Source organism: Heptranchias perlo, chromosome 40 (genome assembly GCF_035084215.1).
Source record: "Heptranchias perlo isolate sHepPer1 chromosome 40, sHepPer1.hap1, whole genome shotgun sequence".
Classification (NCBI taxonomy): Eukaryota; Metazoa; Chordata; class Chondrichthyes; order Hexanchiformes; family Hexanchidae; genus Heptranchias; species Heptranchias perlo.
In genome coordinates this window covers 13894296-13919610 of record NC_090364.1, presented here as the reverse complement: position 1 = coordinate 13919610, position 25315 = coordinate 13894296, and the positions used below count along the sequence as shown (strand labels likewise).

General features: G+C 45.2%; 1 protein-coding gene across 2 annotated transcripts in view; it reads left to right on the top strand.

Moving 5' to 3' along the window:
• The window catches only part of zc3h7bb (zinc finger CCCH-type containing 7Bb), a 92376-nt gene that overhangs the window by 30382 nt on the left and 36679 nt on the right, over positions 1-25315 (top strand). The window contains exons 7-13 of one of the 2 annotated variants that reach the window (XM_067974655.1): positions 2843-2899; positions 8731-8773; positions 11062-11324; positions 15205-15454; positions 17935-17990; positions 23646-23805; positions 24754-24915. In XM_067974655.1, coding sequence (XP_067830756.1) covers positions 2843-2899; positions 8731-8773; positions 11062-11324; positions 15205-15454; positions 17935-17990; positions 23646-23805; positions 24754-24915 — 991 coding nt within the window. Of the gene's footprint in view, positions 1-2842; positions 2900-8730; positions 8774-11061; positions 11325-15183; positions 15455-17934; positions 17991-23645; positions 23806-24753; positions 24916-25315 lie in introns of both variants that reach the window. The other variant, XM_067974654.1, reaches the window with a different exon arrangement.

Below are 25315 nucleotides of genomic sequence, written 5' to 3'. Positions count from 1 at the left end.
GAATGCTTACAATAGCTGTATTCATGGGTTATTAATGTTGCAAGTGGTTTATTGTCTTATAAGCGGGATCTGCAGACAATAAACAACAACAGCTTGAATTTGTAGTGCACCTTTGATGTTGAAACAAGTCCCAAGTTGCTATACAGGAAGAGAGGGACTGATGCAGGGCTTTTGTGCTTGAGTTAAGAGGTTAGTTAACAGGTTTTCATGAGGTTCAGAGAAAGAGATCCAGAGAGTATGCCAAGGTGGCTGAAAGCTATGCCACTGACATTGGTGGGGGGGGATGCAGAGGAGGCCAGAGTCAGAACATCGGATGGCACAAGAGAGGACATTAGCATGGAGAAGGTTGCAGAGGTAGAGTTGGGTGAGGCCATGAAAAGAGATGTAGATGAGAGCAAGGATTTTAAATTCATTGGGGGACACGGTGCTGGCATGGGTTGGCGAGGCCAGGGCGCTGTGAACAGAACTTAGTGTGGGACAGGATATAGGCAGCAGAGATTGAACAAGTTGGAGCTTGTAGAGGTGCGAAGGCTGCTGGGTAGGGAGTTGAGGAAGTCTAAAAGTGATCAAAACGTGGATAAGCGTTTCAGTGGCAGTGGGGGTGGAGACAGAGGTGAAAGTTTCAAATCCCATATCCTATCCATCATCAAACCCACTTGCAATGTTGCGAGGTGGAGTAGTTTTGGTGGTGGATAGGCTATGGGAATTGAAACTCAGCTCTTGGTCAACCAGAAGACCAAGGTTTGCACACTCGAGTTCCTCCTGAGCGAAGGGGTCGGGGGGGGGGGGGGAGGAATTGAGTCAGTGGCAAGAGGACAAAGTTTTTGGTATGCGCCAGGAACAATGGCTTCAATTTTTCCAATTTTCAGTTGGAGGAAGTCCTAGGTCATCAGAAACTTAATGTCAGTCTGGCAGCATTGACGTGTTTGTGGAATTTGGAGGAGGAGAGGAGAGCTGGGTGTCATCAGCATTCGTGTGGAACTTACTGTGTCTATGGGTGGAGTTACTAAGAGGCTGCATGTAAATATGGGAGAGGAGGAGGGCAAGGATCGATCCTTGGAAAACTCTGGAGATGACCATGACGGGGGGTGCAGGAGATGCTTAGGCTGCGTTGGGACAGGCAGGAGCAGAACCACGTGTGGACAATACCATTTGTATTATTAGTAACTTGGAACACATTATTACCATGAATACGTTGTTGTAAGTATTTGTTTCATAACATGTGCTCAATGTAACATATTATCAAATATTCCATTCCAGAGACTTTGCAAATCCATATTTTATCTTGAAATAGAACTTAAAAGAAGTTTATGATGCAACTCCGCTCACGTCTAGATCTATTTCTGGATATTATGTGTGGTATTTGTAAAGGATTTAACCTGCTGGTTCCAGTGTAAAGTTTCTGTCTTTGAGCCATGCAGATTGGAAAGGTCCTAGGCTTGATCTCTGGTTTGTACCAAGTTAGTTGATCTTTGATGATTGGCGGGGGGGGGGGCACGGGGGGGGCGGGGCGGGGTCAGGTAGGGGGGAGGAGTGGGGGCCGGGGGGGCGGGAGGATGGGGGTCAGGTGCGGGGGGAGGAGCGGGGGCTAGCAGGGGAGGGGTATTGGCTGCAATCGCTTCAGAGCATCTGGGCTAGGTTAAGGAAAATCAACCAGGATTCCTGCTTCTGATTTCCCCCTCCCTCAATTGGAAGTGTGCCAGTTCGGACACTATTTGAGGATGAGGATGATGTTTTTCACAGTCAAATGGCCTGCTAGTATTCACTTTCAGAGCTCACCAAAAAGAATGGCCTCTGGTGAGATACCAGAGAGTGATCATGGAACTGTACTCCAGTGAGGGTTTAGTAATATTGGAACATAAGGAACAGGAGTAGGCCATTCAGCCCCTCGAGCCTGCTCCATCATTCGGTTACATTGTGGCTGATCTGCACCTCAACTCCATGTACCCGTCTTTGCTCCTTGATACCCTTACCTATCAAAAGTCGATCGATCTCAGTCTTGAAAGCTCCAGTTGTCCTAGTGTCCACGGCCTTTTGGAGGAGATTGTTCCAGATTTCTACTACTCTTTGTGTGAAAGAATACTTCCCTGATTTCGCTCCTGAATGGCCTAGCTCTAATTTTAAGACCATGTGCCCTTGTTCTTGATTTCCCCCACCAGAGGAAATAGTTTCTTCATATCTGCCCTATTGAATCCTTTTAACATTTTAAACACCTTGGTCAGATTGCCCCTCAATCTCCTGTATTCTGGGGAATACAAGCCACGTTTATGCGACCTGTCCTCATAATTTAACCCTTTAAACCTCAGTATCATTCTGGTGAATCTGCGCTGCTCCCCCTCCAAAGCCAATATATCCTTCCTAAGGTGCGGTGCCTAGAACTGAACCCAGTACTTCCGGGGTCTGACCAAGGCGCGATAAAAAGGAAAAATTTGCAGGGGAAAGAGCAGGGGAGTGGGGCTAATTGGTAGCTCTTTAGAGGCATGAAGGGCTGAATTGCGGCTTCCTGTGTTGTATGATTCTATAAATCACCTCGTAATCTCCTCTTTACAAAAACAGGTAATGTCTTCAATAAAGGAGAAGTGGGGTGAAAAAATGTATAGGAAGTGACCATTTGGCATGCGTCGTTAATGATCAATCATCCAGTTGCGTCACTGGTCCATCCCTTTCACTAGTTGCTTTGCTCATTTTTCTATTCTTGAGCAAGCTCTGTATTTACACAGATGGCAGAAGTTCACAACAGTCAGGCGTTAATCTTTTCAGTGACCGTGGAGAAGCCAAGGCTGTGATGTAGCAGAACCTGCATTTCCTCCACACTGAGTCCCACAAATGTTCTCTCTTTCAGCATGACTTGGATACGGTGGGTCTGACAACTATTGGCAATTCAACAAACAGTAGCCAGGTAAGTTGACTCGTTTTTGTTCTTTTAGGCCTGTGAGGAGTTTCTACTTAAGGAACTGTATCCAGCTGTATGTATTTCTGTTATAACAGCTGTAATTTGGATGATATTTCAAGTATCCAATGTTTATGTAGGATGCAAAGCTTGCTGGCTGGCTTAAATTCAGCTTTGTACTAAAAAGCAACTAATCAAAAATCAGTTAAACGCTCACAAACAGACACTGTCTCTCATGAAATTCTCCATCACACAAAAAGGACCCAGTCACGCCCTTGAAAAACTATTTATCAAATTCCTTTCAGCGACCATGTTTGTTCTCCCACTCCAAGGACCTGAGCAAAAAATCCAGGTCGACACTTCAGTGCAGTACTGATGGAGTGCTGCAGTGTTGGAGGTGCCGTCTTTCGGATGAGACGTGAAACTGAGGCCCTGTCTGTCCTCTCAGGTGGATGTAAAAGATCCCATGGCACTATTCGAAGAAGAGCAGGGGAGTTATCTCCGATGTCCTGGCCAATATTTATCCCTCAATCAACATCACAAAAAAAAACATATTATCTGGTCATTATCACATTGCTGTTTGTGGGACCTTGCTGTGTGCAAATTGGCTGCCGCCTTTCCTACATTATAACAATGACTACGTTCTCTGTGAAGCCAATGACTGGATTTCTTGGCAAACTGATGCAGTCCAAGGATGACAGACAATTATGAACCAGTCAGTTGAGGGCTGAGACTTTGGCAGTCATTTTATTATCAGCAGCTATTGTTGACAGCTTGTGCTGAAGATTTAAATGAGAGTTAACGCAGAATGCCACACAGACCCCCTAAATATGACCTGCTGATGCGATGACTGAACCCAACTGCCTATCACATGAGCAGCAAGGTTAAAAGAGCATTCTGCCGGATCACGAGTTTTACAAATATCATATCCCACTGGGACCTGCATGCAGTTTTATTTACCACGTTTGGATATTTTAATTAAAACTTCTTTTAATTAATTTTCAGAATTTGTTCTGAACCTGGTGAATTGGTCAGGGGTGCATAAGAAATAGGATCAGGAGTAGGCCATACGGCCCCTCGAGCCTGCTCCGTCAATCAATAAGATCATGGCTGATCTTCGACCTCAATTCCACTTTCCCGCCCGATCTCCATATCCCTTGATTCCCTTCAGTTCCAAAAATCTATCGATCTCAGCCTTGAATATTCTCAACGACTCAGCATCCACAGCCCCCTGGGGTAGAGAATTCCAAAGATTTACAACCCTCTGAGTGAAGAAATTCCTCTTCATCTCAGTCTTAAATGGCCGACCCCTTATCCTGAGACGAAGCCCCTAGTTCTAGACTCTCCAGCCAGGGGAAGCAGCCTCTCAGCATCTACGCTGTCAAGCCCTCTCAGAATCTTATATGTTTGAATGAGATCACCTCATTGTTCTAAACGCCAGAGAGTATAAGCCCATTCTATTCAATCTCTCCTCATAGGACAACCCTCTCGTCCCAAGAATCAATCTAGTGAACCTTCGTTGCACCACCTCTAAGGCAAGTATATCCTTCCTTAGATAAGGAGACCAAAACTGTACACAGTACTCCAGGTGTGGTCTCACTAAGGCACTATACAATTGTAGCAAGACTTCCTTACTCTGGTACTCCAACCCCCTTGCAATAAAGGCCAACATACCATTTGATTTCCTAATTGCTTGCTGTACCTGCACATTAACTTTCTGTTTTAAAGGTACGAGGACACCCAAATCTCTCTGAACACCAACATTTAATAGTGTCTTACTATTTAAAAAATATTCTGTTTTTCTATTCTTCCTACCAAAGTGAATAACCTCAAATTTCCCCACATTATACCCCATCTGCTACCTTCTCGCCCACTTACTTAACCTGTCTATATCCCTTTGCAGACTCTTTGCGTCCTCCTCACAGCTTACTTTCCCACCTAGTTTTGTATCGTCAGCAAACTTGGATACATTACACTCGGTCCCTTCATCCAAGTCATTAATATAGATTATAAATAGCTGAGGCCCAAGAACTGATCCTTGCAGGAGTTGTATGCTAAATGGCTCTGCTATGTTAAACCTTGGGGTATTTCTTATCCACAGCTGAAAATGGGCCCTATTTTCTGAGCTACAGTTAGCTGAGATAATCCAAGTACAGAGCAAAAGACTGCACCAAATTACAAGTTCAGTGAGGCACAAGTTTCTATTTAGTGACGTGTTTGCTTCAATCATTCCCCGGGTCAGTTTATTCTCTGCATCACCAATAGGGGCCAAAATCCCATTTCAGAAATGGTGCAATCTTGATGTGTTGTCCAAAACTAGAGGTCATAAATATAAGATAGATAAATTCAATAAGGAATTCAGGAGAAACTTCTTTACCCAGAGAGTGGTGAGAATGTGGAACTCGCTACCACAAGGAGTAGTTGAGGTGAATAGCATAAGATGCATTTAAGGGGAAGCTGGATAAACACACGAGGGAGAAAGGAATAGAAGGATATGCTGATAGGGTTAGAGGGAGTAGGGAGGGAGGAGGCTCGTGTGGAGCATAAACGCTGGCACAGAACAGTTGGCCGAATGGCCTGTTTCTGTGCTGTAGACTAAATGTAACTTTGAAAGTACTTAACTGGTTGTCAAGCCCTTTGGGATGTCCTGAGGTAATGAAAGGCGCTATATAAATGCAGGTTCTTTCTTTCCACCTGAGGACATAGCCTTAAAAATGACATTTATATAACATAATAAACACACACAAAAAATCACGCAATGTATCCATCCCATCTTCAATAACTTTCCCCGGTGCTTTTGCTGCCTTTGTGTGCACAATCTTAAAGCCCCTCAGTCCCGGTTGCTTGAGCCTGAATGCATGCGCTGGTCATTATCACTTGCCATGCATGACCTTGGAAAGTATAAGCGAAATACAATCAGGAAGAAAAGAGGAAAGAGAAGAAAAGGCATTGGAGAGTGAGAATGACAAGAAAACAGAGAATGTGAAGGAAGTTGGTGGAGGTGAGAGAGGGATATTATCGGATGAGAGATCGAGAGTGAAGATATGATGAGAGAAAATGTGTGAGAGGCATACAGAGAGACCAAGAAAGAGGATCGCTGAAAGAGAAGAAGAAATAAGGGAGAGAAGCTTGGAAATATATCGCCGTTCCTTCATCGTCGCTGGGTCAAAATCTTGGAACTCCCTTCCTAAGAGCACTGTGGGAGAACCTTCACCTCACGGACTGCAGCGGTTCAAGAAGGCGGCTCACCACCACCTTCTCGAGGGCAATTAGGGATGAGCAGTAATCCCTATTAGGGATGGGCAATAAATGCTGGCCTTGCCAGCGACGCCCACATCCCATGAATGAATTTTTAAAAAACAGCGAGACTGTAATAAGACAGGTACAGATTTATCTAAAATAAAAACAGAAAATACTGGAGAAGCTCAGCAAGTCAGGCAGCATCTGTGGAGAAAGAAACAGAGTTAACGTTTCAGGTTTCCCCACAGATGCTGCCTCACTTGCTGAGCTTCTCCAGCATTTTCTGTTTCTATTTCAGATTTCCAGCATCTGCAGTATTTTGCTTTTGCTACAGATTTATTTACTCAGGATATCTCATACTTGCATCAAAATGTGTACCTGACTGTATATTTAATATTTTTCCCATAAGGTTGAGTCTTTTTCTTTGTTTTCATTCCTACCTTCCCCAATGTAATCTCCCTGCACCAGTTACAATGCTCGGTTAACCTGTTCCCAGCCCCATGCACAGTGGAGCACTGAAACCAGCTTGGAGGTGGGATCAGGGGACTCCAGCGGTTTGAGTCCAGTCTCGCTGCCTTACTCTGGGATGCCCATTGTGACATGGTGCTTGTCATATATTTATTTTCATTTTCCTTTGTGCTTATCAAGTTGAAGGATGTTACATAGCAACAGGAGGAGGCCATTCAACCCCTTGTGCCTGTTCCGCCATTCATCGTGGCTGATCTGTATCTTAACTCCATCTACCCGGCTTGGTTCTGTAACCTTTTATACCCTTGCCGAACAAAAAACTATCAATCTCAGTTTTGACATTTTCAATTGACCCCCAGCCTCAACAGCTATTTGGGGGGGAGAGTTCCAGATTTCCACTACCCTGTGTGTGAAGAAGTGCTTCCTGACATTGCCCCTGAACGGCCTGGCACTAATTTTAAGATTATGCCCCCTTGTTCTGGACTCCCCCACCAGAGGAAATAGTTTCACTCTCTCTACCCTATCAAATCCTTTAATCATCTTAAACACCTCAATTAGATCACCCCTTAATCTTCTGACATTGCTGGAGAATGGAAGACTTTCCACTCAGTGTCAACGTCAAGCACTCTCAAGTCAGATATAGCACGACTAGTTGCGGAGAATAGCTTCCCCCCACTCTTGTCCCAACAATATGTCTCTGGTCCAACCCTATTAGAGCACCAGGGTGAGGGTTATTCTTTCCCCTGATGTTACGCACCATTTTCAGGTCCAGAATTTCGGTTAGTGAGCTACTCCATGCCCTCTGTCAGTCCTGTTATGTAATCTGAGGCTAAGAGGTGTACAAGAATCACCTCCGCCAATATCTGTGTAGCATCAGAGCTCAGGAACTCAATGTGGGCATTCATGGTTATAATCCATGTGCTCTATCACTCCATAGCACAGCAAGGCAGAAAACTGCAGCACGTAATCAAGGGTATCGACACGGGAAGTTTAGATCAATCTCGCTCATTACCAATGCCAGTTCGAGTTCCTTGTACATATTTGCTCTGTCTTGTGGGCTTACACTCTCTCGCACACTCCCTCTAGCATGCGGTCACTCTCTTTTGTGCCCGCTCTTTCTCTCAATTATTTATACCTTTTTAAGCAGGTTTAAAAAAAATAATTTGTTTCTAAGTCACTTAACTGTGGGTGAGTTGCTGTGCATTTTGTCTTGTGGGGTGAGTTTTGGTGTCAAGGCAAATAGAGCAGGAAACCTTTAAGCCTGCTGCCTAATTAAGAAGGTTGGGTTGGATGTGTGTGATTCCAGCAGGAGGACCGCATTGAAATAATTATCAGGCAGTCTGTGCACCCATGTGAGTTCAATAAAATGTGTTAATCCACTGCAGTGTAGATGATGTCGACGAGCAGGTATCTGGGTTTTTTATTTTGCTTTTGCAGGTGGCTGTTTTTCATTTGTCTGTCGTTTGATGTCAAGTTCTTTGTGAGAGTTGTGGTGCTGATTTCTCTGTCCATCAATAGTAGACTTTCAGCCAATGTGTTCATACAGATGATGGAGTGATAGCACGAGAGGTGAGACAAAAATCATAGAATTTACAGCACAGAAAAAGGCCATTCAGTCCAACTGGTCTATGCTGGTGTTTATGCTCCACACGAGCCTCCTCCATCCCTACTTCCTCTAACCCGATCAGCATAACCTTCTATTCCTTTCTACTTAACGTATTTATCCAGCTTCCCCTTAAATGCATCTGTGCTGTTCGCCTCAACTACTCCTTGTGGTAGCGAGTTCCACATTCTCACCACTCTCTGGGTAAAGACATTTCTCCTGAATTCTTTATTAGATTTATTAGTGACTATCTTATATTTATGGCCCGTAGTTCTAGACCCCCCCCACAAGTGGAAACATCTTCTCTACCCTGTCAAAGCCTTTCATAATCTTAAAGACCTCTATCAGGTCACCCCTCAGCAAAAGCGCACCAGCCTGTTTAGTCTTTCCTGATAGTTATAACCTCTCAGTTGTGGTATCATCAGGTTATATCGGGCTGTATCGCTAGGCGGGGTGCACTCAAACCACTTTACAGTGGAAGTACAGGTTACATTGTAAGCCAATTTCAGTTCTTTGTATTCTCCTGCAGGTCTCCATAAATGGCACAAGTAGTATAGACGATATTGAATCAGGTGAGTTTCTTTTGTGCTTCTTGCTGTAGAAATGAGATTCTGCACTGCAGCGTACAGACTAAGCAGATCATGGGTTTAATCCCCAGTCTGTGCTGAGTTAGCTGATCACAACCAGGAAAACAGGTGGGTCACGACAATTGACCTCTGTGCTAGCGTTTACCTGCCAATGGTCTACCGACTCTACTGTCTAGGCTCCCACATAAAGAATGGCAACCTGGGCAAGGTATCTGAGAGCAGACACATTCCTAATAAGAGTAGGGAAAGGGATAAATCATTTTTAACAAAGTGAGATTCCAGAGGACTGGGTGTCACAGAAGGTTAACCTACTGGCCTTTTGTCTCTGGGAACCTTAGATTAAGTTTAGCCCAAACTAATGGGATGGGAAAAAGAAAAGAAACAACTTGCATTTATATAGCACCTTTCACAATCTCAGAACGTCCCAAAGCGCTTTGCAGCCAATGAAGTACTTTTGAAGTGCAGTTACTGTTATAATGTAGTCAACGTAGCAGCCAATTTGTGCACAGCAAGGTCCCACAAACAACAATGACCAGATAATCTCTTTTTTAGTAATGTTGTTGAAGGATAAATATTGGCCAGGACATCGGGAGAACTGCCCTGCTCGAATAATGACATGGGCTCTTTTACATCCATCTGTTAGGGCCTCGGTTTAATGTCTCATTTGAAAGACGACACCTCCAACAGTCCAGCACTCCCTCAGTACTGCACTGGAGAGTCAGCTCTGGTCTCTGGAGTGGGACTTGAACCCATAACCTTCTGACTCAAAGACAAGAGTGCTACCAACTGAGCCACAGCTGACACTCCCCTGGAAGCACCAAACCTGGAGCCAGTAGATTGTAGAAAAGAACAGTTGTATAATTTTGAGGTTTCAGGAAAAAATTACTTTGAGTGGGAGACATGGCAGTGAGTGTTGGTTTTAATAGCACCTTCGATCTATATAATATATATATATTAAAACTCACATCGGTGCACACTTCTTGTCGACTTTTTCCGTTATAAATTTGTATGTCCACATTTATAATGGGAACTGCCTATCTAAACTGGTCATGCTGTAATTACACCCTCCTGCCAGTGGTTACACTGCAGCATCTCCACTGGGGAATGTGTAATTACAGTATGACAATTTTTACATGGGCAGTTTCCTTTAATAATGTGGATATCGGAATTTATAATGGAAATACAAAAATAGGGACATAATGTGTGACTTTAAAATGGGAACTGAATTACCTCTGCATGCTCTGATCCAGTTATCCCCACCCTCTAATCCCGCTTTTTCTGAAGACTATTTTTGGATTTGACTCAAACTCTGCTCCAGAGACTGGAGCACATAATCTAAGCTGACACTTCAGACTGAGGGAGTTCTGCACTGTCGGAAGTGTCATTTTTTGGATGAGACGTTAAACCGAGGTCCCATCTGCCCTCTCAGGTGGATGTAAAAGATCACATGACATTATTTGAAGGAGGGCAAGGGAGTTCTCCCGATGTGCTGGCCAGCATTTATCCCTCAACCATCATCTCTTTAAAATTAAGGTGATCAGGTCATTCTTATTGCTGTCTGTGGGACCTTGCTGTGCGCAAATTGGCTGCTACTTTTCCCTACATTACAACAGTAACTACACACCAGAAGTACTCCAATGGTTATAAAGTACTTTGGGACACCCTGAGGTCATTAAAGGTGCTACATAAACTCAAGTTCTTTCTTGCTGTATAGCTTTATATATTCCACATTTCCCCACACTGCTACAATTATATAAAAATCTTCTCGTATACATTTTTATCCCAATTTTTAATTATTTATATTCAGTCTATTATAATTTCCATTTGGCTCTATCATTACACTTTTCCCATTACACCATATAAGCCTCCTATCCTTATCAAACTATGTATTCTCCAACTTGCTTTGAGCATTTCCAAAGGAGATGGACCAGTATATTAAAAATCTTGTGTCGGATACGCACCTTTGTCCACAAACCTTATGTCCTGTTGGCACGCTTTTTGGTCGTGCTCTTCTGTCAATGTATACTATTGTAAATTGCTATGTCAACATTTCCCATCCAGTTTTGCTATGTCAATTGTCACAATGTAGTTTCAGACTCTGGCCACTAGATGGCACCATGGAGTGAGTATCCAAAGTCTCTGTCCTAATCTTGTATATTTTTAAAAAAAGCCTTACATTCATCAACTGACCGTGGGCAAAGCCACAGGCAACTTACTAGTTATATATAATTATTTTAGTGATACCCCTTTTTGTCATTGTTGTGTGATTGCAGATTCACCTTTAGACATTCCATGTATCACTGCTGCAGCCACCATTTCTACTCCGGTTAGTGAAGCATCAGTCCCCGTTCCCTCTGGTTCTGTCAGTATCCAGCAGTCACAGACAGCTCCTGCTCTGCTGAAGCCGTCTGTAAGTGGAGATGGGGTGTCTCTCTCAGTGCCTGAAACTGCAGAGGAGTTTCCAGATGAAGAGATCATAGGAGAAGAGCTGGACACTTTGTTGGACTCTATAGGGGAGACGAATGATTTTCCAATGGTAAGAGGCAGGCGCAGATAAAAATGAACGTATTTTCCAGCGTCTGGGGGTGGTGCCTTTCGCCTCCGCGCCCTTGCGTTACTTAGGGGAAAATGGGCCAGCAATCCCACTCCTGATTCCTATCGCGTGACTCCTGCCGGACAGTGTGTAAGTGGGGACATTAGGCAAGGACCGGATCAGGCTCTGCTTTGATGGCCTTCCCCACACGGTCAACCAGTCCAGCACTTCCTGCCATCATTCACACACGTTGACCGGTTGTGAGATCGGTGAGCTGCTGCAGCAAGGAGTCTGTGCGTTCAGGAGGTGAAGGGAGACAGTTGGCGAGGGGAAAAAAATTAATCGGTGTAAATTTAAAAGATTCAGGTACCAGTTAGTGAGACCCATGATTCTCACTACAGTGTCCTAAATTATTGTTGTCCAGTACATTAGTCACTAGCCACATGTGGCTAATTGGGAATCCAGATGTGGCTAATTACATTTCTGATTAGTAAACAAAAAATGAATAATAGGTCATCGGTGGGCATGTGATCTCAATACTCAATAATCGCATGGCGTACGCGTGTGAACTTTAACCATTTGTGCCTTTGTTGGTAAAATGGTAAGATGAAAAGCAATGAGTGCGAGTGTTTCTTGATCATTGTGAGTGCTTACACCTTTGTTTATTGAATGATGTTTGTTCACTGATTATATACATGTGAAGTATATTTACCTGTATTGTGTGTAAGGCATTTTTTACTAAAGTTAAGTGCATGTGGCTAAAATGGTGTTACCGCAACCACACCTGCCAGAAATTTTTATTGGACAACACTGATCTAATTCCACGAGGCAGGATGCGGCCACTTCTCTGAGAGCTCTCTCAGGTCTAACGTAAAAACAGAGAACATTAAAAATACACAGGATCTGAAAGAGAAATGTCAGGTTACCATCAGGCAGGAAAAGCCCTTTCTGTAGGATGGACAGAAGAAAAAAGGTCCTTTTTCTTTCGTCTGTGAGCAGGTATTGTTGTTCTCGTCACCAGGAATAAATGGCGGCAAACTTGAGAGAGGGAGAAAGCAAGATGCAGCAGAGGGAGCTCTATAATCACATCATAGCATCATCTCCTAACTTCCAATATTCCCCGTGTTACAAGTGTCTAGATGTGGAAGATAACCTTAATTCAAGTAGATATGTTTTCGTACACCATCCATTTTAGCCCTGAGCTCATGTTTGTGATGGGGCACTACTATCCAGAAGGAGAGGCTTGCATTTATACGGTTAATAGATGCTTTTAGGGCTGTAGTGATATAAATAGTGGAGTCCCTCAGTGGTCAGTGTTGGGACCATTGCTTTTCTCAATATATATAAATAATCAGCACTGGAGAATGGGGATACAATATCAAAATTTGCAGATGTCACAAAAATAGGAGGCATGGTTAATTGTGAAGAAGACTAAGTGACTTCGGGGAGAAATAACAACAAATTGCATTTATATCACGCCTTTAATGTAGAAAAGATGCTTCTCAGAGACTTAAGGAAAGAATGGACACCAAACCGGAGGAGATATTAGGAGGGGTGACCAAACGCTTGATCAATGAGGTGGGTTTTAAGAAGGGAGGAGATGGAGCTAGAGGGGTTTAGGGAGGGAATTCCAGAGAATGGGGCTAGGTTGCTGAAGGTACAGCTGCCAATGGTACAGCAAAGCAAGGGGGTGGTACACATGAGGAATGGAGAGTTTGGTTGAGTTGTAGTGCTGGAGGAGATAGGGAGGGGACGAGGTCATGGAGGGATTTAAACACGAGAATTAGAATTTTAACAGAGGATTCTAGGGACTGGGAACCAATGTAGGTCAGTGAGTGGTGATGGGTGAGCAGGACTTGGTGTGGGATAGGTTACAGGCACCAGAGTTTCGGATGAGCTGAAATTTACACTGGGTGGATAATGGGAGGCCAGATAGAGCATTGGAGTAGTTAAGTCTGGAAATGACTAAAAGATATATATATGGATGAGGGTTTCATGGGTAGATGGGCTGAGGCGGGTGATGTTACGGAGCTGGAAGTGGGCAGCCTTTATGATGGAGACGTTATGGGGTCAGAAGCTGTGAGTTGAACAGGATGCTGAGATTGTGAACAGTCTGGTTCAACCTGAGACGGCCGGCGAGGGATGTGGACTTTGTGATGGGGGCTGAAGACAATTGCTTCCGTGTTCCCAATATTTAGTTAGAGTAAATTACAGCTTATGCAAGACTGGGTGTTGGACAAACGGTCTGTCGTTGTAGAGTCAGCGACGGGGTCGAGAGAGATGGTGGAGAGGTAGAACTGGGTGTTATTAACATACATGTGGAAGCTGACCCCATGTCTGCGGGTGATGTCCTCATTGGGGCCGGAGGAAGAGGAGGGAAACTAGGATGGATCCTTGAGGGAACTCCGGAGGTGACGGTGAGAAGAGAAGCCATTGCTAGAGATGATGCGGCTACAAGCGGATAGATAAGAGTGGAACCAAGCGAGGGCCGTCCCACTGCGCTGGACAAATGGAATCGAGGCATCAGTGGAGAATGGTACGCTCGACTGTGCAATCGAAGGCTGCAGACAGGTCATGAAGGCAAGAAGGGACATTGCATCATGGTTACATGTCGTTTGTGACTTTGGCTAGGACCATTTTGATGTTACAGAGGGCTGAAAACCTGATTGCAGGAATCCAAACAGGTAGTTGTGGGAGAGATAGGTACAGACTAGGAAGGTGACAATAAATTCAAGGAATTTGGAGAGGAAAAGAAGAATGAAGATGGGCCGATAGTTTTCAAGGACAGCGGGGATGAGGGTGTTTTTTTTAAGGAGGGGATGATGATGGCGGTTTTGAAAGGGAGGGGCAGTACGTGAGAGAGAATCATTGGCAGTGTCAGCTGGCATGGGGGTCCAGATGGGAAATTGGGTGGTCAGAAATTTTGCGGGAATGGGGTCAAGGGAGCAAGAGGTGGGTTTCATGGATGAAATTGGGAGAGAAACTAGAGATGGGTGGGGTCTAAAAAGGTATGGGGAAAGGGCAGGGGAATTTGATTAAGTGGAAGCATAGGTGCGATGAGCCGAATGGCCGCCTTCTGTGCTGCAAAATTCTATAATTGAGTCCCATAAATGCCTCAGCAAGTCTCAGAAATCTCTTGAAGTACTTCAATAAATACTTGCTCTTGTATGCAGACTGCTGATAATTCAATCATTTTTTCCACTAAAAAAAATGGAATTATCCAATACTTTTGATTAAGCAATGTAAATAACACAGCAAAGTGGGAATTTAGTGCAAAAATTCTTGAATTAACAGATTGTTTGAATTAAGCAACCTTGAATTAAGAGGAGTAGATTGTCGCCCCTTTAACTGAGCAAAATATCCCAAGACACTTCACAAAGGTTCTGAGCAGGAATGGGGGGAAGTGACAGAAGGAAAGGTGAGAGATGTGTGAAGGTGGAGGGGAATATGCAGAGAATTCCAGAGCGCAGGGTTTGGGGAGGTGGGAGAATTCCAGAGTGCAGGGGCACGATGGCTGAAGGCTCGTCCACTGGTGGTGAAGTAAGGGGGAGAGGTTCGACTCTCAAGAGCAGAGGACGTGAGCTGGGGGAGTTTGTAGGGGTTGGGTGGGATGTTTAAACGAGGACAAGGATTGTGAAGTCAATGTGCTGGAGGGCAAGGACCCAGTGGAGGTGGTGAGGAGTGGGGGAGTGGTTTGTATGAATAGGCTACGGGCAGTGGTTTCACATAGAATAAATTCCTTTGAAGTGCAGTGACTCTCGTTATCTCGGCTAAAACTCTGGTGTAGATTGTATTCGCTGGAAACTGTTTAAAGCTGTAGGCAGTAGGTCACTGTGAAATGTTATTTATTTTTTGGACGTAGCCACGTTACTCTATTTCGCAGACATCGGTGGCAGGGACTATTCCAACCAACCTACCTGATGATGTGTCGAGACTGCTCGCCATCTATCCCACCGGTGCCTCGATGCTCCCACCTGCCGTGAAGAGCAACATTGGCCCAAAGGCGTCGCTCCCCTCTGCCTATTCCGTGGCATCTGCCCAGAAAATGGACACCCTGGACAGCATCGGACCGAACAAAACTGTGAATAGTTTAGATTCCTTGGACCTATTCCCTGGAACGGAATCTCAGCCCGGTAAGGGCGAGCTCATTCTTGACTCGTTAGCCTCTGTGTAATCGATTAGTCTGCCATTTTGGGGGGGCAAAAACAAGATGTAAATTTGTTTCAAAACTTCTATCTATATAAGTGAATTGTACTGTGTACAGTTCTGGGCACCGTACATTACAAAGGATATATTGGCATTGGAAGGAGTGCAGTGCAGATTCACCAGAATGTTACCAGGGCTCCATAGGTTAAATTATGTAATTCCTTCTCATAAACTAGGCTTGTATTCCCTGGAATATAGAAGTTTATGGAGTGATTTGATTGAGGTTTTCAGGATTTAGAAAAGAATTGATAGTTTCTCTCCATCTATCCTTTTTTCCACTGGTGGGGGTGTCTAGGACACGGGGACATAACCTTAAAATTAGAGCCAGGCCATTCAGGAGAGAAGTCAGGAAACACTTCTTCACACAAAGGGTGGGAGAAGTGTGGAACTCCCTCACACAAAAAGCAGCAGATGCTAGCTCAATTAATAATTTTAAATCTGAGATCGATAGATTTTTGGTAATTAAGGGAATTGGAGCCAAGGTGGGTAAATGGAGTTAAGATACAGATCAGCCCCGATCTCATTAAATGTCGGAACAGGCTCGAGGGGCTGAATGGCCTACTCCTGTTCCTATGTTCCTAATTGGAATTATCAGCCCGCATATTCAGATGTTTTTTATTTTCATTTCTCTTTGGCCGAGAGGACAGGCTGGAAGCCTTCAGCTGAGCCCTGGCCAGTGCTATAGCAGGGAGGTGTGTGAGAGAGCAGCCCGGCGATGGTGAGTGCTGTATCGGGGAGGTGTGTGAGAGCAGCCTGGCGATGGTGAGTGCTGGAGCAGGGAGGTGTGTGTGAGAGCAGCCCGGCGATGGTGAGTGCTGGAGCAGGGAGATGTGTGTGAGAGCAGCCCGGCGATGGTGAGTGCTGGAGCAGGGAGGTGTGTGAGAGCAGCCTGGCGATGGTGAGTGCTGGAGCAGGGAGGTGTGTGAGAGCAGCCTGGCGATGGTGAGTGCTGTATCGGGGAGGTGTGTGAGAGCAGCCTGGCGATGGTGAGTGCTGTATCGGGGAGGTGTGTGAGAGCAGCCCGGCGATGGTGAGTGCTGTATCGGGGAGGTGTGTGAGAGCAGCCTGGCGATGGTGAGTGCTGTATCGGGGAGGTGTGTGAGAGCAGCCCGGCGATGGTGAGTGCTGGAGCAGGGAGGTGTGTGAGAGCAACCTGCTGTGGTTTCAGCCACCCTGGGTGAAGTGGTTGCTTTTTTAAGTGGCTGGGTTGAGATCAGCAAATCACCATGCGAGGAATTGCAGGCCTCAACTCTACCCGCCAAGACTCTGCGGCCTAGCTGGCCGACCGTCTGTGACACAGGAGGAGAGTGAAGCCCGATAATGGGCTATTCAACTATCGGGAAAGACTGAACAGGCTGGGGCTCTTTTCTCTAGAAAAGAGAAGACTGAGGGGTGTCCTAATAGGGGCCTTTAAAATTATGAAAGGATTTGATAGGGTAGACGTAGAGAAGATGTTTCCGCTTGTGGGAGAGTCCAGAACTAGGGGCCATAAATATAAGGTCACAGTTAAATCCAATAAGGAATTCAGGAGAAACTTCTTTACTCAGAAAGTAGTTAGAATGTGGAACTTGCTACCACATGGAGTGGTTGAGGCGAATAGCGGGGATGCATTTAAGGGCAACAACAGCAACTTGCATTTATCCAGCGCCTTTAAAGTAGTAAAACGTCCCAAGGCGCTTCACAGGAGCGTAATCAGACAAAATGTGACATTGAGCCACATAAGTAGATATTAGGACAGGTGACCAGAAGCTTAGTCAAAGAGGTAGGTTTTTAGGAGCATCTTAAAGGAGGAGAGAGAGGCAGAGAGGTTTAGGGAGGGAATTCTAGAGCTTAGAACCCAGGCAGCTGAAGGCACGGTCGCCAATGGTGGAGCGATTAAAATCGGGGATGCGCAAGAGGCCAGAATTGGAGGAGCGCAGAGATCTCCGAGGGTTGTAGGGCTGGAGAAGGTTAGAGAGATAGGGAGGGGCGAGGCCATGGAGGGATTTGAAAACATTCGATGAGAATTTTAAAATCGAGGTGTTCCCGGACTGGGAGCCAACGTAGGTCAGCGAGCACAGGGATGATGGGTGAACGGGATTTGGTGTGAGTTAGGATACGGGCAGCACTGTTTTGGATGAGCTCAAGCTTATGGAGGGTGGAAGATGGAATAAGATAGAAGATGGGATAAGTACATGAGGGAAGAAGAAATAGGGTGGGAGGAGGCTCGTGTGGAGCATAAACACCGGCATAGACCAGTTGGCCTGTTTCTGTGCTGTAAATTCTATGTAATTCTTTTTTCTCGGGTGGAGGTGCAGGGAGAGGGAATGTGGTTCCATCACTATTCTTGCAGGAAGAAGCTTATAGTTTTAAAAAGACACAACATTAATAATGAAGGGTAACAAAGATGTGTTTTATGCTTCACTAGCATCGAGACCGATGACACCAAACAGCAATCAGAGTATATCGAACAGCTTTCTATTGGTGAGTGTATAGTTAAACCTTCACTTACACCTTAATGCCATTAGATTGATCGATGTAAATCTTCTACTGTTGCTTTTATTGAGTAGATTTCTACGTGCTTTGCCTAGCGTTCTCCTACCAGGCACCTCCCCTCCTTTTCCCGAAGGCGCTAAGCCGTGCTGGGGTCCGGTCCTTCGGCACCTTGGGCCACGGATGTTGCCTGGGCTTCAACAGTGAGTGTCAGCAGGGGAGTGTGACGGCCAAGTTCTGTCCTGTCTCCACCTGATTGTCATTGTCATTAATTGGGGTAGTTAAGGTCCCCCACATAATCTGTTTTAGTGATGTTGGTTGAGGGATAAATATTGGCCACGACACCGGGGACAACTCCCCTGCTCTCCTTCGAAATAATGCCGTGGAATCTTTTACGCCCGCCTGAGAGGGCAGACGGGGCCTTGGTTTAACATCTCAGCTGAAAGACGGCACCTCCAACAGTGCAGCACTCCCTCAGTACTGGCTCTGGGAGTGGCGGCCTAGATTAGGTGCTCAGGTCTCTGGAGTGGGACTTGAACCCACGGCGTTCGGACTCGGAGGCGAGAGTGCTACCCGCTGAGCCACGGCTGACACGTACGGCTCCGCTCATCACCTTTCTGCAGCAACACAGCTAAGATTGTGAACTCGATGACGTAGCAGATTGTGCTGGCATTGATATCCCAGCGTACCTTGTCATCACAACACCTGGCGAGGTCATTCGGTTGGTATAGCAACTGTTACACATTTGAATTGAATATACAGTATAGTGGTTATGTTATTGGACTAATTATCCAGAGAACACGAGTTAAATTGAATGGACAGTACTGTTTTTTGGGTTGTCGGATTATCTCCCATGCAGTCAACAAAAATTGGATGTTGCCAAATCGTTTAGATTGATCATGCCTGATTGTCCACTGAGAAAGTAAACTTTAAATCTTGATAAACATGCAACTGATTTAGGATCAGGAAATCTATACAATGGGAGTGAAGGGCTCTTCCAGTGGTTGAGTTAGTGAAGCACTGCCTCACTAAGCCAACCAGACCAGAAGATCCACGGTTAGATTCCCAATTTATGCTGAACTCAGCTGAGACAACAGTAGGAGATGCTACAACCGGCCTGTGCCCCTGGGCTACAGCGGAACACATAAGCCAAGAGTTCCACTCCTGATCACTATCCAGCTACCCCTGCTGGAAAGCACGCTTTTTTGGATGTTAGGTAAGGAAGGACAAGATCAGAATTGGCTGCGATGGTTCCCACAGTTGAATAGTCTGCTGACACTCATTGTCAAAGCTCACATGTGACTAATGTGACTACTTAACTAGAGTAATATAACCAAAAATAACCGTATTTGAGGCTTAATTTGTTTTTGCTTGGTTTAAGTTAATCTAATAAATTAAGGCATGGCAGGGCAGCTCAGACCCGTGCAATGCACGACCTGTGCCATGTGGGAACTCCAGGATGCTTCCCATGTCCTGGACAACCACATGTGCAGGAAGTGTCATCAGCTGGTGGAGCTTGAGCTCCGGGTTTCGGACCTTGAGCAGCAGCTGGCGTCACTGCAGTGCATCAGCGAGGCTGAGAGTTTCGTGGACAGCACGTTTCAGGAGGTGGTCACCCCGCAGATTAAGAGAGTGCAGGCAGAGAGGGACTGGGTGACTGCCAGACAGACAAGGAGGGCCAGGCAGGTAGTGTAGGAGTCCCCTGAGGGCATCTCACTCTCCAACCAGTATTCAGTTCTGGGTACTGGTGGGGGAGAGGGTTCCTCTGGGGAGTGCAGCCAGAGCCAAGTCCAAAGCTCCATGGGTGGCTCAGCTGTACGGGGGGGAGGAGAAAGATCGAGAGAGCAATAGTGATGGGGGATTCTATAGTTAGGGGAGCAGATAGGCGTTTCTGCGGCCGTAAACGTGATTCCAGGATGGTATGTTGCCTCCCTGGTGCCAGGGTTATGGATGTCACTGAGCGGCTGCAGGACGTTCTGAAGGGGGAGAGTGAACAGCCAGAGGTTGTGGACCATATCTGTACCAACGATATAGGTAAAAAGAGGGATGAGGTCCTGCAAGCAGAATATAAGGAGTTAGGAAATAAGTTAAAAAGTAGGATCTCATGGGTAGTAATCTCAGGATTACTCCCAGTGCCACGTGCTAGTGAGTATAGGAATAGGAGAATAGATCAGATGAATGCATGGCTGGAGGGTTGGTGCAGGAGGGAGGGATTTAGATTCCTGAGGAATTGGGACCGATTCTGGGGAAGGTGGGACCTGTACAAGCCGGACGGGTTGCACCTCAACAGATCCGGGACTAATATCCTTGCAGGGGGGTTTGCTACTGCTGTTGGGGAGGGTTTAAACTAGAGTGGCAGGGGGATGGGAACCTGAGCGGGGAGTCAAAAGAGAGTAAAGTTGAGAGCAGTAAGACAGGGGAAGACCCAGGGGAAATTTACAGTACAAATAGTTGTTCAAGAACAAGTGAAAGGGAAAAGCGTAGAGCAGCAGAAAGAAAGTGTACTTTAGGCGCTACAGATAAAGTGAAAACTGGAAGGTGTAAGGCGATTAACGCAGCATCAAAGCTGAAGGTCAGGCTAGGGTGTGTGGCCCAACTAAGAGTTCTATATCCAAATGCATGGAGTATAAGGAATAAATTAAATGAACTACAGGTACAAATTCAAATTGGAAGGTATGACATGATAGCTATTACTGAGACTTGGCTGCAGGATGGTCAGGATTGGGAACTAATTATACCAGGTTATAACGTCTACAGGAGAGATAGGGAAAATGGAAGAGGGGGAGGAGTAGCCTTAGTGATTAGAGATGAAATCACTTCAATGATAAAGGAGGATATAACGAGAGGTAAGCAGCCAACAGAGACCTTATGGGTTGAATTGAGAAATAGGAAAGGATCTAAGACTATCGTGGGAGTTGTGTATAGAACCCCTGGTAGCAGCTCTGAAGTGCTAGATTGTGTAAATGCAGAGATTAGACAAGCGTGTAAGAAAGGCATAGTGGTCTTAATGGGGGACTTTAACCTTCACATAGATTGGGAAAAGCAGACTAGCAACTGTCAGAAAGGTAGTGAATTTCTTGAGTGTGTCCGGGATAGTTTTCTACAGCAGTACGTCCTGGAGGCAACAAGGGGGCAAGCCATACTAGATTTAGTAATGAGTAATAAACCAGATTTAGTTAACGGCTTAACTGTGCGTGAACATCTATCCAATAGCGATCATAACATGATTGAGTTCAAGGTAGTGTTTGAAAGGGAAAAAAGTGAATCAGCTGCTAAGATTCTAGACTTGGGAAAGGCCGACTTCAATGGGATGAGACAGAGACTGTCCACAGTAAACTGGGCAAATCTGTTAATGGGTAAAACGACTGATGATCAGTGGGAAATGTTTAAAACATTTAACGTGATACAGAATCGGTTTATACCCCTGAGGGGCAAGAACTCTACTTGCCAAACAAAACAGCCATGGACAACTAAAGAGATAAGGGACAGTATAAGACATAAGGAAAGGGCATACAAAAAGGCAAAAAATGGCACAGATCCTGGCAAATGGGAAAGATACAAAGATCAACAAAGGGTCACAAAACAGATAGTAAGAGCTACAAAAAGAGTGTATGAAAAGAAACTTGCATATCAAAACCAATATGAAGAACTTTTATAGTTATATTAGGAAAAAGAGAGTGGTCAGGAGCAGTGTTGGCCCCTTAAAAACTGAAAGTGGGGATATTGTCATTGACAATGGGGAAATGGCGGACATGTTGAACAATTACTTTGCGTCAGTACTTATAGGAGAAAAAGAGGATAGCATGCCGGAAACCCCAAGAAAACTAATATTGAATCGGGGACGGGGACTCAATAAAATTAACATAAGTAAAACAACAGTAATGAAGAAAATAATAGCACTAAAGAGTGACAAATCCCCAGGACCAGATGGTTTCCATCCCAGGGTTTTAAAGGAAGTAGGTGAGCACATTGCAGATGCCCTAACTATAATCTTTCAAAGTTCTCTAGATTCAGGAACTGTCCCTCTAAATTGGAAAATTGCACGTCACTCTGCTTTTTAAGAAAGGAAAGAGAGTGAAACCAGGGAATTATAGACCAGTTAGCCTAACATCTGTTGTGGGGAAAATGCTGGCGTCTATAATTAAGGATACGGTGACTGAACACCTCGAGAATTTTCAGTTAATCAGAGAGAGCCAGCATGGATTTGTGAAAGGTAGGTCGTGCCTGACAAACCTGAATGAATTTTTTGAAGAGGTGACTAAAGTAGTGGACAGGGGAATGTCAATGGATGTTATTTATATGGACTTCCAGAAGGCATTTGATAAAGTCCCACATAAGAGACTGTTAACTAAGATAGAAGCCCATGGAATCGAGGGAAAAGTACGGACTTGGTTAGGAAGTTGGCTGAGCGAATGGCGACAGAGAGTAGGGATAATGGGTAGGTACTCACATTGGCAGGATGTGACTAGTGGAGTCCAGCAGGGATCTGTCTTGGGGCCTCAATTATTCACAATATTTATTAACGACTTAGATGAAGGCATAGAAGGTCTCATATCTAAGTTTGCCGATGACACAAAGATTGGTGGCATTGTAAGCAGTGTAGATGAAAACATAAAATTACAAAGGGATATTGATAGATTAGGTGAATGGGCAAAACTGTGGCAAATGTGAGGTCATCCACTTTGGATCAAAAAAGGATAGAACAGGGTACTTTCTAAATGGTAAAAAGTTAAAAACAATGGATATCCAAAGGGACTTAGGGGTTCAGGTACATGGATCATTGAAGTGTCATGAACAGGTGCAGAAAATAATCAATAAGGCTAATGGAATGCTGGCCTTTATATCTAGAGGACTAGAGTACAAGGGGGCAGAAGTTATGCTGCAGCTATACAAAACCCTGGTTAGACCGCACCTGGAGTACTGTGAGCAGTTCTGGGCACCGCACCTTTGGAAGGACATATTGGCCTTGGAGGGAGTGCAGCGTAGGTTTACTAGAATGTTACCCGGACTTCAAGGGTTAAGTTACAAGGAGAGATTACACAAATTGGGGTTGTATTCTCCAGAGTTTAGAAGGTTAAGGGGTGATCTGATCGAAGTTTATAGGATATTAAGGGGAACAGATAGGGTGGATAGAGAGAAACTATTTCCGCTGGTTGGGGATTCTAGGAGTAGGGGGCACAGTCTAAAAATTAGAGCCAGACCTTTCAGGAGTGAGATTAGAAAACATTTCTACACTAAGGTTGGTAGAAGTTTGGAACTCTCTTCCGCAAACGGCAATTGATACTAGCTCAATTGCTAAATTTAAATCTGAGATGGATAGCTTTTTGACAACCAAAGGTATTAAGGGATATGGGCCAAGGGCAGGTATATGGAGTTAGCTCACAGATCAGCCATGATCTTATCAAATGGCGGAGCAGGCACGAGGGGCTGAATGGCCTACTCCTGTTCCTATATTTCTATGTTCCTAATGGCCACTGTGTGAGCAACTGTAGGACCCATGGAACTGTTGCCCATCAAGGATTCAACACCCTGTAGACAGGATGGTAGAAAACTGACGAGGGGCTTTCTTTTCAATTCAGTGCATTTTTCCAGCAAGTAGACACCATTTTGCTCATTCCATGACCACCTCCTCCTTTTGTGGTGCAGGCTAAACAAACGAACAGCATGTCCGCTTCAAGCAACTCCTTGTCACTCCTCGGATTGGCGCGAGGAGGCTTTGGATCATTCACGTCGTCGCTGACGAAAAACCCACTCAGCGACACGCACGACCTGCGCCAGGCCTGCCCCGCGTGCTTCGTCAAAACAGGTAACGGGAACACCGCGGCTCGAAACCTAGATGGCTGCCCCTCCTCCTTGGTTCCCCCGCCCGATGCCACGAGCCTGGCTTGCTCACCCACGGAGATTGTCTGCTGGAGGATGGACCCTCCTGCCCGCTGGCTTTGCTGCTTCGACCAAGCAGCTGTCATAAAGTCTCATTTCTCCAGCAGATTTGAGCGTCCATCACGCCTCGGACTGGAACCAAAAGCCCCAGTGCTGACAGAGGGAAACTTAAGAGGTCTATGTGGGCGTACGGCTGACAGGACATCAAGCCTTTGGGAGTAGTGCATCAAACTGTGGGCAGCTAACCTTTTTCTTGGGGGTGGGGTAGAAAATGAAGGGAGATGTTATAGTAGAAGAAGATGGATACGGTGTGGGTTTCATTAAAGTTCTACACATGGCATGTCTTTGATGTTGGTTTTGCCACTTGAGAAGATGCAGAGTGGAGGCTGAGAAGCTTCCTCAGAATAGAAGGAGGGATGGTTGGCATTGCCTTGGGTCACTCTCGAATATCCCCTTATGATCATCAGAGAGCAGTATTAGTTGAGAAATCCCCCAGTCCCCATCTGGGAATGGAGAGAGACTAGAAGGAGGTGGGGGGAGAGGTGGGTGAGAGTGTGAAACCTGATGGCTCAGCAAGTGAGTAGCTCAGTCATGTAGTCAGGAAGGTCCCAGGTTTGATCGCTGGGCTGATTTTAGTCAACTGATCTCAGCCAGGTAATATTGGGCTCGGTGGGCCACAGGAGTCTGTCCCTCGGGGAGAGCAGAGGAGAAAATTGGCAGACAACAAAAGCAACAAGGACATTAAAATTGAATGAATCAATCAATTACAGCCAGGAGCCAATCCACCTAAAACCGTTTGCTTATTCCAGTCTTGGCCCATCATCCTAATTTGCTTTTAACCAAGTTTTTCTCCCCTTGTGTTTTGTTTGTTTAGGAGTTAAGGCATTAGATTATAATTATAACCCGGACCTGGACCATAAGTGTAAAAAAGATCTTTTGATTGGAAGACTGATAATTTCAACAGACTCACGATGGAAGAAAATCAGGCCTCGGCCTACCAGGAATAATTACGGAGGACCTTACTACATATGTAAAGGTGAGGAAGTGCGTGTAACTTAGTACCAGCTTTTGGGGGAGACCAAAACTAGAGGCCATAAATATAAGATAGTCACTAATAAATCCAATAGGGAATTCAGGAGAAACTTCTTTACCCAGAGAGTGGTGAGGATGTGGAACTTGCTACCACAAGGAGTAGTTGAGGCGAAAAGCATGGATGCCTTTAAGGAGAAGATAGATAAACATATGAGGGAGAAAGGAATAGAGGATATATTGATAGAGTTAGATGAAGAGGGGTGTGAGGAGGCTCATGTGGAGCATAAACACCATCATGGACCTTTTGGGCCGAATGGCCTGTTTCTGTGCTGTACATTCTATGTAATGCTCCTTAGAACCTACCTCTTTGACCAAGCTTTTGGTGACCTGTCCTAATATCTCCT